The sequence below is a fragment of the Salminus brasiliensis genome, chromosome 20 (genome assembly GCF_030463535.1).
Source record: "Salminus brasiliensis chromosome 20, fSalBra1.hap2, whole genome shotgun sequence".
In the NCBI taxonomy this organism is placed as follows: domain Eukaryota; kingdom Metazoa; phylum Chordata; class Actinopteri; order Characiformes; family Bryconidae; genus Salminus; species Salminus brasiliensis.
Window position 1 is genome coordinate 32696911 of NC_132897.1, and position 14548 is coordinate 32711458.

General features: G+C 43.6%; 1 protein-coding gene across 2 annotated transcripts in view; it reads left to right on the forward strand.

Annotated features, from left to right (window-relative positions):
• Positions 1-9262, forward strand: part of LOC140542319 (tetraspanin-15) — a 118317-nt gene extending 109055 nt beyond the window's left edge. For both annotated transcript variants that reach the window (XM_072665254.1, XM_072665253.1), the window contains 3 exons: positions 2663-2713; positions 3932-4048; positions 6927-9262. In XM_072665254.1, coding sequence (XP_072521355.1) covers positions 2663-2713; positions 3932-4048; positions 6927-7262 — 504 coding nt within the window. In that variant the 3' untranslated portion in view covers positions 7263-9262. The remainder of the gene's footprint in view (positions 1-2662; positions 2714-3931; positions 4049-6926) is intronic.
• The last annotated feature ends 5286 nt before the right edge of the window (positions 9263-14548 follow it).

Consider the following 14548-nt stretch of genomic DNA (forward strand, 5'->3'; position numbering starts at 1 on the left):
CGCTATCCGTCTCGTTTGCTATGTCCCTCATGGTGTTCCTCGAGCTCTTGCTATCTCTCTCGCGCCATCTGTCTCATTTGCTGTCTTTTCCTATCTTTTGCTATCTCTCGTGTGCTATCCATCTGCTCTGCTTTGTCTCCCTCATGCTGTCTCTGTCTCTTGCTATCTCTCTCACACTTTTCATCTGGTTTGCTGCCTCCCTCATGCTTTCTCTCGAACCTCTTGCTATCTCTCTCACACTTTTCATCTGGTTTGCTGCCTCCCTCATGCTTTCTCTCGAACCTCTTGCTATCTCTCTCACGCTTTTTATCTGGTTTGCTGTCTCCCTCATGCTTTCTCTCGAACCTCTTGCTATCTCTCTCACGCTTTTCATCTGGTTTGCTGCCTCCCTCATGCTTTCTCTCGAACCTCTTGCTGTCTCTCTCACACTTTTCATCTGGTTTGCTGCCTCCCTCATGCTGTCTCTGTCTCTTGCTATCTCTCTCTCTCGCTATCCATCTCATTTGCTATCTCCCTCATGCTGTCTCTAGATCTCTTGCTATCTATCGCGCGCTATGTATCTCGTTTGCTGTCTCTCTCATGGTGTCTCTGGATCTCTTACTGTCTGTATCGTTTGCTCTTCCTCATGCCGTCTCTCGACCTCTTGCTATCTCTCTCGCGCCATCTATCTCGTTTGCTGTCTCTCGCGCGCTATCCGTCTCGTTTGCTATGTCCCTCATGGTGTTCCTCGAGCTCTTGCTATCTCTCTCGCGCCATCTGTCTCATTTGCTGTCTCTAGATCTTTTGCTGTCTCTCTCTCGCTATCCATCTTGTTTGCCATCTCCCTCCTGGTGTCTCTGGATTTCTTGCGCTCTCTGTCTTATTTGCTTTCTCCCTCATGCTGTCTCTTGATCTCTCGCTATCTCTCTCGCGCTGTCCATCTCGTTTGCTATCTCACTCAGAGACATGCTGTCTCTGGAACTCTTGCTGTCTCTCACGCTACCTATCTCTTGCGCTAATTCCCTCACGCTCGCGTGATCTCTCGCTATCTCTCCAGCATTATCTTGCTGTCTCTCTAGTGCTGCCCATCCATCTCTCTTACTTGAGCTTTCTCTGTCGCGCTGCCTGTCTCTCTTGCGCTTGTCACGTGTCTCTGGTGCTGTCCCTCTCGCGCTTTCTATCTCTCTTAGGTGCTATGTCTGTTCACGCTCTCTCACTTTCTCTCCTACTCACCCCCCCCCCCCCCCCCCTCTCTCTCTCTCTCTCGCTTCAGCACTTTCTGTTGCTCTCTCTGACGAAGGGATGTTAATTGGAGGTCATCTCAGAGTGGTGAGACGGGCCTCAGGCTCCAAAAGAAACAATAAATGCGAGGCATGAAACGAACGACATACTTCATTAATGAAAACTCTCAGAACTCTTGTCAATCCTCTTAAACTCACTTTCCTGGAGGCCCATATTGAAGCCCAGAAGCAACCTGCTAATGGGGAGGTTTAGTGGCCTGAGTGTTCTGTGTTATCTATATATAGAATTGTTTATAAAAAAAAAAATTAAAAAAAAGAAATTGCCCCTACCAGAGCGTAGAAGAGGCAATTTCGCTAACTGACTTGCTGACCGACTGACGGACCATGTTGAAACACCCATTACATAAACTGCCTCTTGTTTGTCTTAGGTAAGCTGAGGTTGGGTCTCCTTGCTGGCTTATGTTCATGAGGTCTATATCTTAAAGCTTTGAGGGCATGGCATGGCTCCCTTTCTGTTTGTTACATTAAGAATCTGAGTTGCTGTGGTCTTTACAGGAACTGCAACTGGGAATCCAGGGGAAGAATCTGTTCAGTTTCTGGTCCTTTAGACTGCAACGAAAGTTCAGTGAAGGCGGTCTGGGACACAGAGGCATAGTCTGGGAGAAGGAGTGGGTCTACTAAATGAGACGGTTGCCAATGTGAAACATTGGCGCACAGTTTTGGTGGCATTGATGAAGGGCTAGCAGGTGACCTATACAAACTATCCTTCAACACGGTGGAGCTACAAGGTAGAGGTTCCTAATCAGATGTTTCCAGTGATCGGTTAATGATTGACGGGGCTACAGCTTAATAACTAAAGGTGTGCTGAATCAGTCATTATGCCGTTGAGGTTGTAATAAAGGACAGCAGTATTAGGTTCCTCTTATCTCACCAGAATATCACGGCTATGTGACAAGCAGGTCTAAGGAGTGGTTTCTTGGAGGCAGGGCATGTTTAGGGACAATCTCTGAGCCCCAGGCAAAACTTCTCTGACCCTTGGAAGCATGGATTCCACAAGATACTTCTGAAGGTGTCCAATGGGATCTTGCACCAATACATTAGGACACCAAGCCACTGTGGGTGGACTTTTTGTTCCAGCTCATTGTGCAGATCCACAGGACTCTGGTTCTGGTTTTTGTACCAGACAGTAAGACAGGTAATCGGGACCCTTTTTTTTCTTTTTCTTTTTTTTTTTTGTTCCCCTATTGCTCCCCTGTAGAAAATGATGATGATGATGATGAATGGGGAAAGGTGATGTTAAGGGGGCTAGGTGAGGTCTTCGGTGATGAGTTCACCAAAGAACCATTGGTTACAGCACTTTTCATTTGTAATCCAGAAGATATAATAATGATAATAATAATTTTGCCGTCGTCTGTCTGTCTGTCTGTCTGTCTGTCCATCAGGCTGGAGAAGTGGTAAACACGCTGTGCGGCTATAAGACCCTCACAAAGCAGGTGAGTAGCGCTGTCTCCACCTTTCTCAAACCCCTTCCAAACACATCTTTTTCAGAGAATAGAATGACTGGATTTTTCGCCTGAGCTGGTTTGCAGAGAAAACAGCTCCGTGATACAACACTAACAATGAAATACTGCTGTTTTTAGTCAGACGCGGCTCATTGGCTTCTATCGACTGATCCGTGATAGGGATTTTATTTTGTTGTTTATCTGCAGCACCTGTACCTCGTCATCTTTTTTTATTATTATTATTATTTATTTTTTTTTTTCAGCAGCACATTTGGAGTGTGATTGTTTGGGGGAACGGTTTTGTGAAATGATCTGGCGGGGGCAGAAATAGAAGCTGCGTCAGCCGTGGCCATTCCGTAGCGAAGTCAGATTTGTGGGATTATTCATTCAGCGCAGCAAAACCAAGAGAAATTGGCAAGTTATTACCCTCGCCATTTCGATTTCGCCACTACTGAAGGGCTTTTGTCTGAGGCGCTGTGATTTCCGTGCCCTTTGCTGAACTACCGTCTTATCTGCGGCCAGTGCACAGTCGGCGGGATGCTTTTAAAGGGAGTGCTTTATGAAATGTTATTGAAATAATAGACAACAATTCTGCGCTGTTGTTCACTTCCCCAGCTATAATATTCAAACTACCCGCCTAATATCGTGTAGGCCCCGGTCAAGCCGCCAAAACAGCTCTCGCCATCGAACCCCTGACTCCACAAGACTGAGGTGGCGCCTCAAATGAGAATCAGTAAGGCCTTGACCGTGTCCTCCCTACTTACAAGACCAAACTCGTACCCCCCCACCCTGCACATTCTAGTAGGTTCCTGCTGATTAGCTGGATCAGGTATTAGTAGCAGGGTAAACACTAACACGGTGCAGGGTAGGGGGTCTTCTCGAACCCGGGTTGGGAACCTCTTATCTTACATTACCGTACAGGATAGGTCTTAAAGGACAGTAATTCCAAAGGCCTCTAAAAGTTTACTACTCAGCATTGTGGCTTTGTTTGCTGTGTCGTTCTTTGGCCCTAAAGAGGCGGTGAAATCCACTTCCAGTTGTTTTATTGAAATGACCATAAGATATCTTGGCGCCATCTGCAGTACTGGAGCACTTCTAGGCGGCAGCCAGAAGCGAAAATGCAGGGAGTAAAGAAGTAGATTCCGGGAATAGAAATTTAGTACGAGAACAACGCGCCATCGTTAACTCCCCTTTTTTTTTTTTTTACAGCGTGAGGACTTGGACGACATCATACACGTGCGAGGCTGCATTCACGCTGTGAATCTGTGGATGGGCGACAACATCGGAGCCACGATAGGAATCTGCTTCGCAGTGGGTCTACCTCAGGTTCGCATACCCCGTTTTTTTTTTTTTTTAAATATCTGCTGTTCCAATCCTTTCTAGAGCGCCTCCAAGTGGTTAAAAATTCAGTTCTACCTAGTCGGTAACTCCGCCTCCATTGATGACGAAATCGAGGGACTTTTTTTTTCTGTGTGAATGTTGATGCTCCCACTGGTATCAGAGCCACGCTCAGCCACGATCCCCTAATGTGCATTTTTCAAAGGAGCCAAGAGGATGGGAAGCCCATTCATTTCGCAGCGTTGCACAGTGGTTTCTATTTGGGTGCCAAAATTGACTTAAATACTAAAGACAGATCATTTGTAATTAACTAATGTAATTTCAATCATACAGGCCACATACTCGCTCGTTTAAGATCCATATGCTGGTATAAACTAGGGATGAACCCATCCATCTTTTTTTGTACCGATACAGATTCCGATATATGAACTTTGCGTAACGGCCGACACCGATCCTAAGGCATCAGGATTGACGTAATAATTACTTTACTAACTTTGTAAAACTAACTGTAACAAACTAACACAGATAGAAATAAACCCAATTTCTGTTTATTGGTCACTAAAATGAATAACTAGCTCAGGACTTTTATTCTGAAATTTGAGGTCTGTGAGACTTCAGAGCTTCTCAGTCCTTCTTATATGAGCGATATGACGGGTTGAGGGCACCACACTTGCTGTTGATAAGATATGCTATGATATGTGTCTCATGTCTGTAGGTTACTCTGATCCTAAGCCTAGATTACCGGTGGTGCGAGAATCAGTGTTCCGTGAATGGTAACGGTTAACTTCCAGAACTCTCTCTCAGACAGCCAGAACTCGCTTGGCAAAAAAGGAGTTTACCTTCGTGGCTTTGAAGTCGTGTTAATGCTTCACTGACCTGTAATAGGGAGAATGCCGTCTCGGAAAGCTCACGTGAGCTGCGGAATGCTGCATTACACCAATCACGTGATTAAAACCCTGTTTTATTATATTACTCAACCATGTCGGCCCACGTGCTTCTTTACCTTTCAGTGACGGTTCTGTATCGCTCAGCTTGTCCAGAAATGCTTGTGTACAATTCTCGTATGAACCGAGAACCTGTATGGAGGAGAATTCCACTTAGGAATGTCGTTCCTAATTCCTAGTTTCTAAATGTTTGCTCATTTGTATCCCAAAAGATGCCTCGCTGTATTGGACCCTTCAGAAGGACCACGTTTGGTCTGAAGGAGAAGGGATGAGGCCGTTTGATGGTTCATGATCCAATATCGGCGATGCTGCCGCACTAAAACCCTCTTCCAGGAAATGCATTTGGGCTGACCTTTCCGACACGCCACTCTCTCTGTCTTTTGGCCTCGTTGAATTTTCCCCACCCTTTCCGCCTGGCGTGCGCCCGCCGCCAAGCACATGATTTTTCATTTAAATCGGTTGCCACTCATTCCGCCCTTCATTACGCTGTCCTCTGCCAAAACAAATGAACTCCCGAAAAGACGCAGAGTCCCTGGGATGGACCTGGAATTGTGAATAGGCATAATAGCCTGTCTGTCTGTCTGTCAGCCGTCTCCTGTGCCTGACCACTAAATATTATGATTATTAGCTTATTGCCACACAAAGCATCCCTGATTGGAGTGTAGCCCTCTCAGAAACAGTCTGAGCCATCTGAAGCAGAGCACTGGGTTATGAATTTCTGCCAGTTAGCGTTAGCCAAGCAGTATATGCTACATGATACGTTTTACAACTGGTAGCCTAGTGTGCTACAGAACAACCCTTTACTAGAGGGCTGGTCTCCTTCATTTGCCTCATTTGAGAGTAAGCTAGCTAAACAACCAAAGCTATAGCAGCGAAGTTCAGTATGTGAGGAATATTACGATTATTAGCCTAAAACACGTCCACTTTCGGAGTGTAGCTCTCTCAAAAACGTCTGCCTGCCGTCCGAAAGTAGAGAATTCAGTTATATACACACACGGTATATCTGCCGCTTAGCATTAGCCAAGCAGATGAGCTATTAGCTAACTTGCCTACATGGAAAATTCGAATTATTAGCGTCCTACGCTACAGAAACCCCTGACCGGAGCTTCTCAGAAACAGCCCGCTGTCTAAAGCGGAGCGTTCATTTACCTTATATGAACAGGTAATGCTAGCCCATGTAGCTAGCGTATATTAGCCTGCTGGCTTGATAAGGTCAGCGCAAAAGTAAGACATGAAGGGGGAGGGGAAGTGAAATGGACTCTGCTTGACCCCCCGGGAAACGCTGAGGACTGCCGTTAGTGGGCCAACAGCGGTCCGCTATGAGTTGCTAGAGAGCTTGACAACATTTGGAGCGTTAGCATCTCAGAGCAGAGCGTTTAGTTACGCTAGCCTTTCTGCCAGTTGGGATTAGCCAAGCGGCTGAACTGTCGGCTAACTTTGCTACAGGAGAAATATCACAGTTTGCAGCATGTTGTGCTATAGAAAACCCCTAACTAGGGTTGTTGGCTTCTTCGAAGACGGCGTCTCTGCCTTATGAAGCATGTATTTACCTCAGAATGACGGAATGCATTTCTGCTAGCTACTGTTTGGGGAAGAGGGGAATGGTGTACATTCGGTTCAGCTCAGGTACCCTGATAGCAGGAGGATAGCGGGCCGCTAGCGGCAAAGCTAGCAGCCCACTGGCATTATGCTCAGTTTTTTCTGGACAGTCCGCCAGCGCTCGTTTTCCACCAACTGTCCAATTTGCTTTTTTTCCTTTAGAAATGATCTTGGTAAATAAATTTCAGTTTCAGCTAAATTATTATATGTAATTGTTTTTCTCTTAGTTGTTTGTAATATTTGTCTTTTTATTTGTTTATTTTCTAAAATAAACAAATAAAAGTCTCTTTTTAATGATGTCCCTCTTGCCCCCTGACCCACAGCTGCTGGGCATCCTGCTGAGCTGCATCTTCTGGAACCTCCTAGTAGAAATGAGCGAGTCGACAGACATGGTGGACTTCAAGATACTGAAGCGGGCCGGCTTTAGCTACAGCGACCTGGACCTGGCCGGTGCTGGATGGTGCATGTGTTTGCCCCGAGAAGGCGGATATCTGCCCATTCCTGTATCAGAACCGGAACAAGATCTGGACAAGGAACGGGAATTGGGACAGGACCTGGCCACTCCAGACTCTGAGCCTTTTGACCTGTCCCTCACTCTGTTTGAACAGCCGGGCCAAGGACCAGGCATGGGAATGGATGTGGTGGACAATCGGCTGTAGAGGCCAGAAAGGGAACGTGTTTTATTGTTGTTGTTTTGGTTTTTTTTTCAATTTTATTTATTGTCTCATCTTGCACTACAGTTTGGGGTCATGTGCTTTCGCTGAGCTTCACCCATCGTACAGTACATATTTACATATTTTCTTACCGATTTTCTGTGTAAAATGCAGGAAACAGACATCATGCTGTATTTTTTTTACAACTCTTTTACATAATTTCCCACATTTTTAAACATGGCATTAGTTGCGTTTAGCTTTCTGTACTTTTCATATTGTCTTTTTAAATTGGGAATTACTTGACTGGTAGAAATAGTCAATAATAGACAAAGTTTTTTTTTTTTATTATTATCATTTCCAATTTTACAGACAAAAAGGGATAAGTGTAGCATTTTTTATTGTAATTAAATTAATTGAAAGGGATTTACATTGATGATTGGCAACCAATCTTTTTATTTTGTTTTATTTAGTTTTTTTCCATCTTAAAATCGTGAATTTAGAACAAAATATTCAGGGAAATACAATTTACAATCTTTTATATATAAAAAATAACTTTTTTTTTTTGTTTGCTTTTTAGATGAACGTAGATGTATATAGATATAGATGTGTAGATATTAAGGATGCACGAAAATATCGGGACAGCACACGGTTCAGTTATATAGCAACGTTTTCAACTAGGGATGTCCCGACCCCTGATCCAGTCTGATCTGTGTTTGTGTGAAGAATTCAGTTTCTATAAGAAGTGCTGCTAATTGATTCTGTAATATCACTATTTGTAGTTTCTATACTGGACTAATTTCTTTTAGTTCAGTAGCGACTGTTTTATAGTGTGTTTTTAATATCTTAGTGTTTGTGTTTTAAGCAGCTGTAATTCAAGAGTAAAGATGTGGTGAGAATGTATTTGCCCAAAGCAGCTCAAACACAGTCAAAGCTCTAAAACCTCAGATATTACGCTAAGTTCTCAAATTTCGCTGTGAAATAGTTCTTACCCTTCAATCTCCAAACCATTCCTCGCTGCTGTGGGCTGGGAATAATGTCTGTTTTAATGGTGTTTAGTGGGCGTCAGAGTAAAACATGCCTGGATCGGATTGGGACATCCCTAATTTTAACGTAATCTTAGGATTTGTTTTTCCGAAACTGTAACGTGTTTTTTGTAGCACTATTTTATTTTTTCCAGTTCCTTTTCCAAATATGTTTTAATGAATATTTCATCTATACAATCATATGTTTGCCAAAAAATGCTAAACGTGCCCTTACGTTTTTTTTTTTTATGTTAAAAAATTTCAGAAACCTTCTTTTCGGATTTCAAATTTTCAGATTTTCAGTGTTGCCAATATTTTCCTAGCAGTGCATTCTTAATAGATGTGCGTTAGCTTGTCTAATCAGTTAGCTGTGTTGCACTTCCGATATCACGACTCTTAAACACTAGAAATTTTTCGAAAAGAAGGGGTTGGGAATCAATCATTTAATTTGACGCTGCTGTTCTTGTTTACAATCTTGCGGAGTATAAACTGACAAAGAAATTGCCGGGAATCAATGGTTGCCTTATTCACGATAGAAGCTTTTGTCTGCGATACCTCAGGCTATTTCGGAATGGCCATAATTTTTTGAAGACTTTTTATTAGGAAGAAGAAATTCTAATTCTGAAAAGGTACTTGGAGTGTAATCTGCACAGTAACTAGAGCTCGCGTTTTATTTGTATTATTTTTTTTTTTTAATTTTTTGGTCCGTTGTGTGCTGTCGACTAATAAGCTGGAACGTTACGTGCATGTTTGTTTTATTGTAAATAACGAAAGCAACAGGCCTAAAAAGGACCGTAATCCATATTTAAATGGTGCTTTTGACTTCTGTAGTTCGTAGACCTTTTAGAACACTACCTTAGCCGTTTGGTGCTTGAGCGTGTTGCTCAAGACGGAGCTCTTCCGCGTCTTGCTCCGGCCTTTTTGGAAAAAATTTAAAAAGTCCTTAAAAATGCAGTCCTCGCCAATAAAAGGGATTTCAATTAATCTGCTCCCCTGCATTTATTTCCCCGCAGACTAAGCACACAATGTCATTGCGTAGATTATGATAGTGGTGGATTGCCAAAAGGGGCTTTGATTGCTTGTTTTTTCTGGGTTTCAGTGCGCAGAGTAAAAACTGAAGGCCCGCTGTAGCCCGTAAAATTGCCTTTGTGAGGTGCCTATGCGTTCCGCTGGGCGGTGAATACACGGCCAGCACCGGCATTCACAAACCCACTGGCCCTGCTGGGACAGTAGCCGACGTGGCTCTGAAACCTCACCCAATTTATTGGTATGTATTTAATTGGGACTGGGGCTTTCTGAAAGCTAGTTTTTGAAGCTGTGCCGATTCTCATACTCATTTATTTGCACCTTACAGGCATTCTGGCAGCCAGCCTTTGAGGCTTTGCCAACTAACAGACTCATTTATTGGGAGCAGGGCTTTGTTGCCTTTCAGGCTTTCACGCCACCTTCCTGACAGCTAGCTTTTGAGGCTATGCCACCTCACAGGCCTTTTTATAGGGATTAAGGAATTCTGACTACTAGCATTTGAGGCTGCGCCACCTCACAGGCCTTTTTATTGGGATTAAGGCATTCTGACTGCCAGCCTTTGAGGCTGCGCCACCTCACAGGCCTTTTTATTGGGATTAAGGCATTCTGACTGCCAGCCTTTGAAGCTGTGCCACCTCACAGGCCTTTTTATTGGGATTAAGGCATTCTGACTGCCAGCCTTTGAAGCTGTGCCACCTCACAGGCCTTTTTATTGGGATTAAGGCATTCTGACTACCAGCCTTTGAGGCTGCGCCACCTCACAGGCCTTTTTATTGGGATTAAGGCATTCTGACTGCCAGCCTTTGAAGCTGCGCCACCTCACAGGCCTTTTTATTGGGATTAAGGCATTCTGACTGCCAGCCTTTGAAGCTGTGCCACCTCACAGGCCTTTTTATTGGGATTAAGGCATTCTGACTACCAGCCTTTGAGGCTGCGCCACCTCACAGGCCTTTTTATTGGGATTAAGGCATTCTGACTGCCAGCCTTTGAGGCTGCGCCACCTCACAGGCCTTTTTATTGGGATTAAGGCATTCTGACTGCCAGCCTTTGAGGCTGCGCCACCTCACAGGCCTTTTTATTGGGATTAAGGCATTCTGACTGCCAGCCTTTGAAGCTGCGCCACCTCACAGGCCTTTTTATTGGGATTAAGGCATTCTGACTGCCAGCCTTTGAAGCTGCGCCACCTCACAGGCCTTTTTATTGGGATTAAGGCATTCTGACTGCCAGCCTTTGAAGCTGTGCCACCTCACAGGCCTTTTTATTGGGATTAAGGCATTCTGACTACCAGCCTTTGAGGCTGCGCCACCTCACAGGCCTTTTTATTGGGATTAAGGCATTCTGACTGCCAGCCTTTGAGGCTGCGCCACCTCACAGGCCTTTTTATTGGGATTAAGGCATTCTGACTGCCAGCCTTTGAGGCTGCGCCACCTCACAGGCCTTTTTATTGGGATTAAGGCATTCTGACTGCCAGCCTTTGAAGCTGCGCCACCTCACAGGCCTTTTTATTGGGATTAAGGCATTCTGACTGCCAGCCTTTGAAGCTGTGCCACCTCACAGGCCTTTTTATTGGGATTAAGGCATTCTGACTACCAGCCTTTGAGGCTGCGCCACCTCACAGGCCTTTTTATTGGGATTAAGGCATTCTGACTGCCAGCCTTTGAGGCTGCGCCACCTCACAGGCCTTTTTATTGGGATTAAGGCATTCTGACTGCCAGCCTTTGAGGCTGCGCCACCTCACAGGCCTTTTTATTGGGATTAAGGCATTCTGACTGCCAGCCTTTGAAGCTGTGCCACCTCACAGGCCTTTTTATTGGGATTAAGGCATTCTGACTGCCAGCCTTTGAAGCTGTGCCACCTCACAGGCCTTTTTATTGGGATTAAGGCATTCTGACTGCCAGCCTTTGAGGCTGTGCCACCTCCCAGGCCTTTTTATTGGGATTAAGGCATTCTGACTGCCAGCCTTTGAGGCTGCGCCACCTCTCAGGCCTTTTTATTGGGATTAAGGCTGATGATGGAGCTTTTTGACAGCTAGCATATTATACAGCTAGCTAATTCACAGTCTCTTTTTGGGAATAAGGCTTCCTGCAGCTAGCCTTTGAGGCTGTACCATCTCCAGACTCCTGTATTAGTCAGGCTTTCTGGCAGATTTTAAGGCTGTTAGTTCTTACAGGCTTTTACAGACAGGTAGAGCTTTATGATGATGAAATAGCCTTTGAGGCTGTGCCACTTTTGGGCCTCATGGCCACTTTACTGGAGCGAAGGCTAGCCTATGAGGCCGTGCCACTTTACAGACTCATTAGGGGTGGAGCTGTGTGGCCACAAACCTCAATGATTCATGGTTAAAGAGTAGCTTGTGCTGCAGCAGCGGATTCCGGGAGAACCGCCAGAACTCCTGAATTCCATTTGTAGTCTGAGAGCGTCCCGCGCCAGTTCCACAGTCAAGCCCTAGCGGCCTTCTCCATGTCGCTGGATTTTAAGCCCTCGGAAAGTAAACGAATGCGGGATGAAAGTGATGTGGCAGGTTTATGAATAAGGATCGGACGGTGTGTAAAGGGTGCTCTTTAATGGATGGCTTTACTTTTTTACTTTTTTTTTGTCCCCTCTGCGCGTGAGGAGGAATTCAAAACAGCATTAGCCATGAGCTTGCATCCCCCCCCCCCCCCCCCCCTGAAATAAGGAGCCACTCATGGGTGGTTGTTCATTTTCAACTGAAATGCAGGCTGTCTGTGCCCTCTCTCTCCTCACATATCATTCCCTCTAAAGCAATAATGACAGTGACGAGGAAGGCAGCGCATGGAATAATTAGAGTGAAGCACCTCGATGGCAGGAAATGAACTGCGGTGCCAAAATAACACTCGACTCGCTGAGCGCCGGGGAACAGGACGCATCCAAATGTGCCCCATTATCATAATGACAACATCAGTGCTGCCACCAGTAATTATCAAAGTGGCAACTGGTAACTGTTGAAGGACGAGACACCCGCCTGTCCTGGTTTCGCTGGCTGTGAATGAGTGATGGACGCTCATATGAATGGAGGATTATTGACCGGGTTGGTTAGTAGTGGTCAGTGTGGGCAAAAACTGACCGGTTTCAGTTGAGTCGAGTTGATGACCACATGACCCAGGTTCCCTCAAGAACATTGCCTGGAGCTTTACCTCATTGCACCATAACCAGGTAATGGTCTGTGATCTGTCCCACAGTGACCCCTCTGGGATTGGATGGATGTATGAAGGATGTATGAGGTAGGTGTTTCTAATAAAGTGGCCAGTGAGTGGAAGTACAAGGTAGGTGTGTACCGTATTTCTATTCTGTGGTATGTATCTTTTTGTTTGTTTGTTTGTTTTTTGGACTCCAGGCCAATCTAGAAGCCTTTGCCCTGTACCCTTTGCCTTGTACACCGGAGCGAACTCCATTAGGGCTCTGGTCATTAGCCAGTACTGATGTGAAACCCTGCATGTGCATCATCCTGTGCCTCTCGTACCCGCAGTTCAAATTGACTTTACTTCTGTGGCCCTGCGGTTTCTGCACAACATGACTGGCTGTGTCCGAACTCCATTTCACGACTGACCAGCCGACAGGCCCGAGCAGACCCTCACCAGTGGGGAAGCAGAGGACGAGTCTAACGAGAGCAAGAGGGAGAGAGGGTGGTGTCCTTTACCTTTCAAAAGTTATGAATCAGGTTTCATTATTAAATTGTTTTTTTTATTTATAAATAAAACATTGAAATAGAAATATTAAATACAAATACTATGTATATTAATTATTTTATAAAAATAATAATATAATGAAATTATATCTTTTGTTATAACCCAAATGATTTGACCACCACTTTTAAAATACAGAATACATTCTGAATATTCATTTTAATTTAGTTTTATTACATTTATTTCATTTCATTAGTCATTTCTGGTTTTTTTCTGTCAGCTTCATTCTGGGTGTTTATTAACACCCCTTCTATATTTGTCTAATTTTATGCTGAACTTCATTCTGGGTATTAATTTTATTAGATCTTCACTCTGGGTTATAATTTTATTAGAAAGTTACTCTGGATTTTATTTTTTATTACTAATTCATTATGGATTTTGATTTGATTAGAAATTCATTATGGACCTTAATTTTATTAGAAATTTACTCTGGATTTGAATTTTATTAGAAATTCACTCTGGATTTGAATTTTAATAAAAAAATCACTCTGGATTTTAATTTTATTAGAAATTCATTGTGGACTTAAATGTTATTAAAAATTAATTATGGATTTAAATTGTATTAGAAATTCATGGATTTAAATGTTATTAGAAATTCACTCTGGATTTTAATTTTATTAGAAATTCATTCTGGATTTTAATATTATTAGAAATTCATTATGGATTTTAATTGTATTAGAACTTTAACTTAAATCTTAATAGAAATATTCTGTATATATTATAATTGTAACTATATTAGAACTTTATTTTGAATATTAATGTTATTAGTTGTAAATACTTTTTTAAACATTTATTCTGAATAGGACCATCATTAGAACTATTGATGTTCTCCATTCTCCTTACAAACTAAACCTTTTACAGTTTCCTGCAAATCATCTGAAGCCCAGTTTCACAGTTCCGGGATCATAGTTATTTTTACATGGATCTGCATTACTACAGGATTCATATGATTGAATTGATTCTAACCTTTTGAGCAGTAGCAGATTTAAATACATGGGACAGGATAATAAGGGTACATCTCGTCCTCTAGCAAATAGCAGAAGATTGGCCTAAATTGGGTGCTCAATGTTCTCAGCCCTTCTTGTCCTTCGGTACTATAAATTATTGCTATGAGTTATTACTCATTTAAGACAAAATTAAGCCTGTGTTCCAGGGTGCTCCACCTCCACCTTTTCCCACCTCACTTCCACAAGTCAAATAAGTACCTGGAGGTGTATAGAAATGTACAGCAGACGGCTGTAGCAGATTTACACTGAGCTCTTAGTGGTTCCTCCTCATGCTCTTGCATGGCCGTTCATGAGTCTTGGTTCCTATCAAACACCAGTCAGTCATTGCTTGAATGCTACAGCCTGTTTAGGTACTGTTGCTGACCATGTTTCCCCATCTTCTAATGGTTACTTCCAGCATAATAATGCACCAAGTAGATGTGATGGCAGGAAATCTGCCGGATTGCTCGAGAGCTGTTCCTGATCAATTGCTCGGTGAATGTAGTTTAGCCATGAAGACGCCTCTCCGCAGTGAATGGAGTCATCCTACAGGC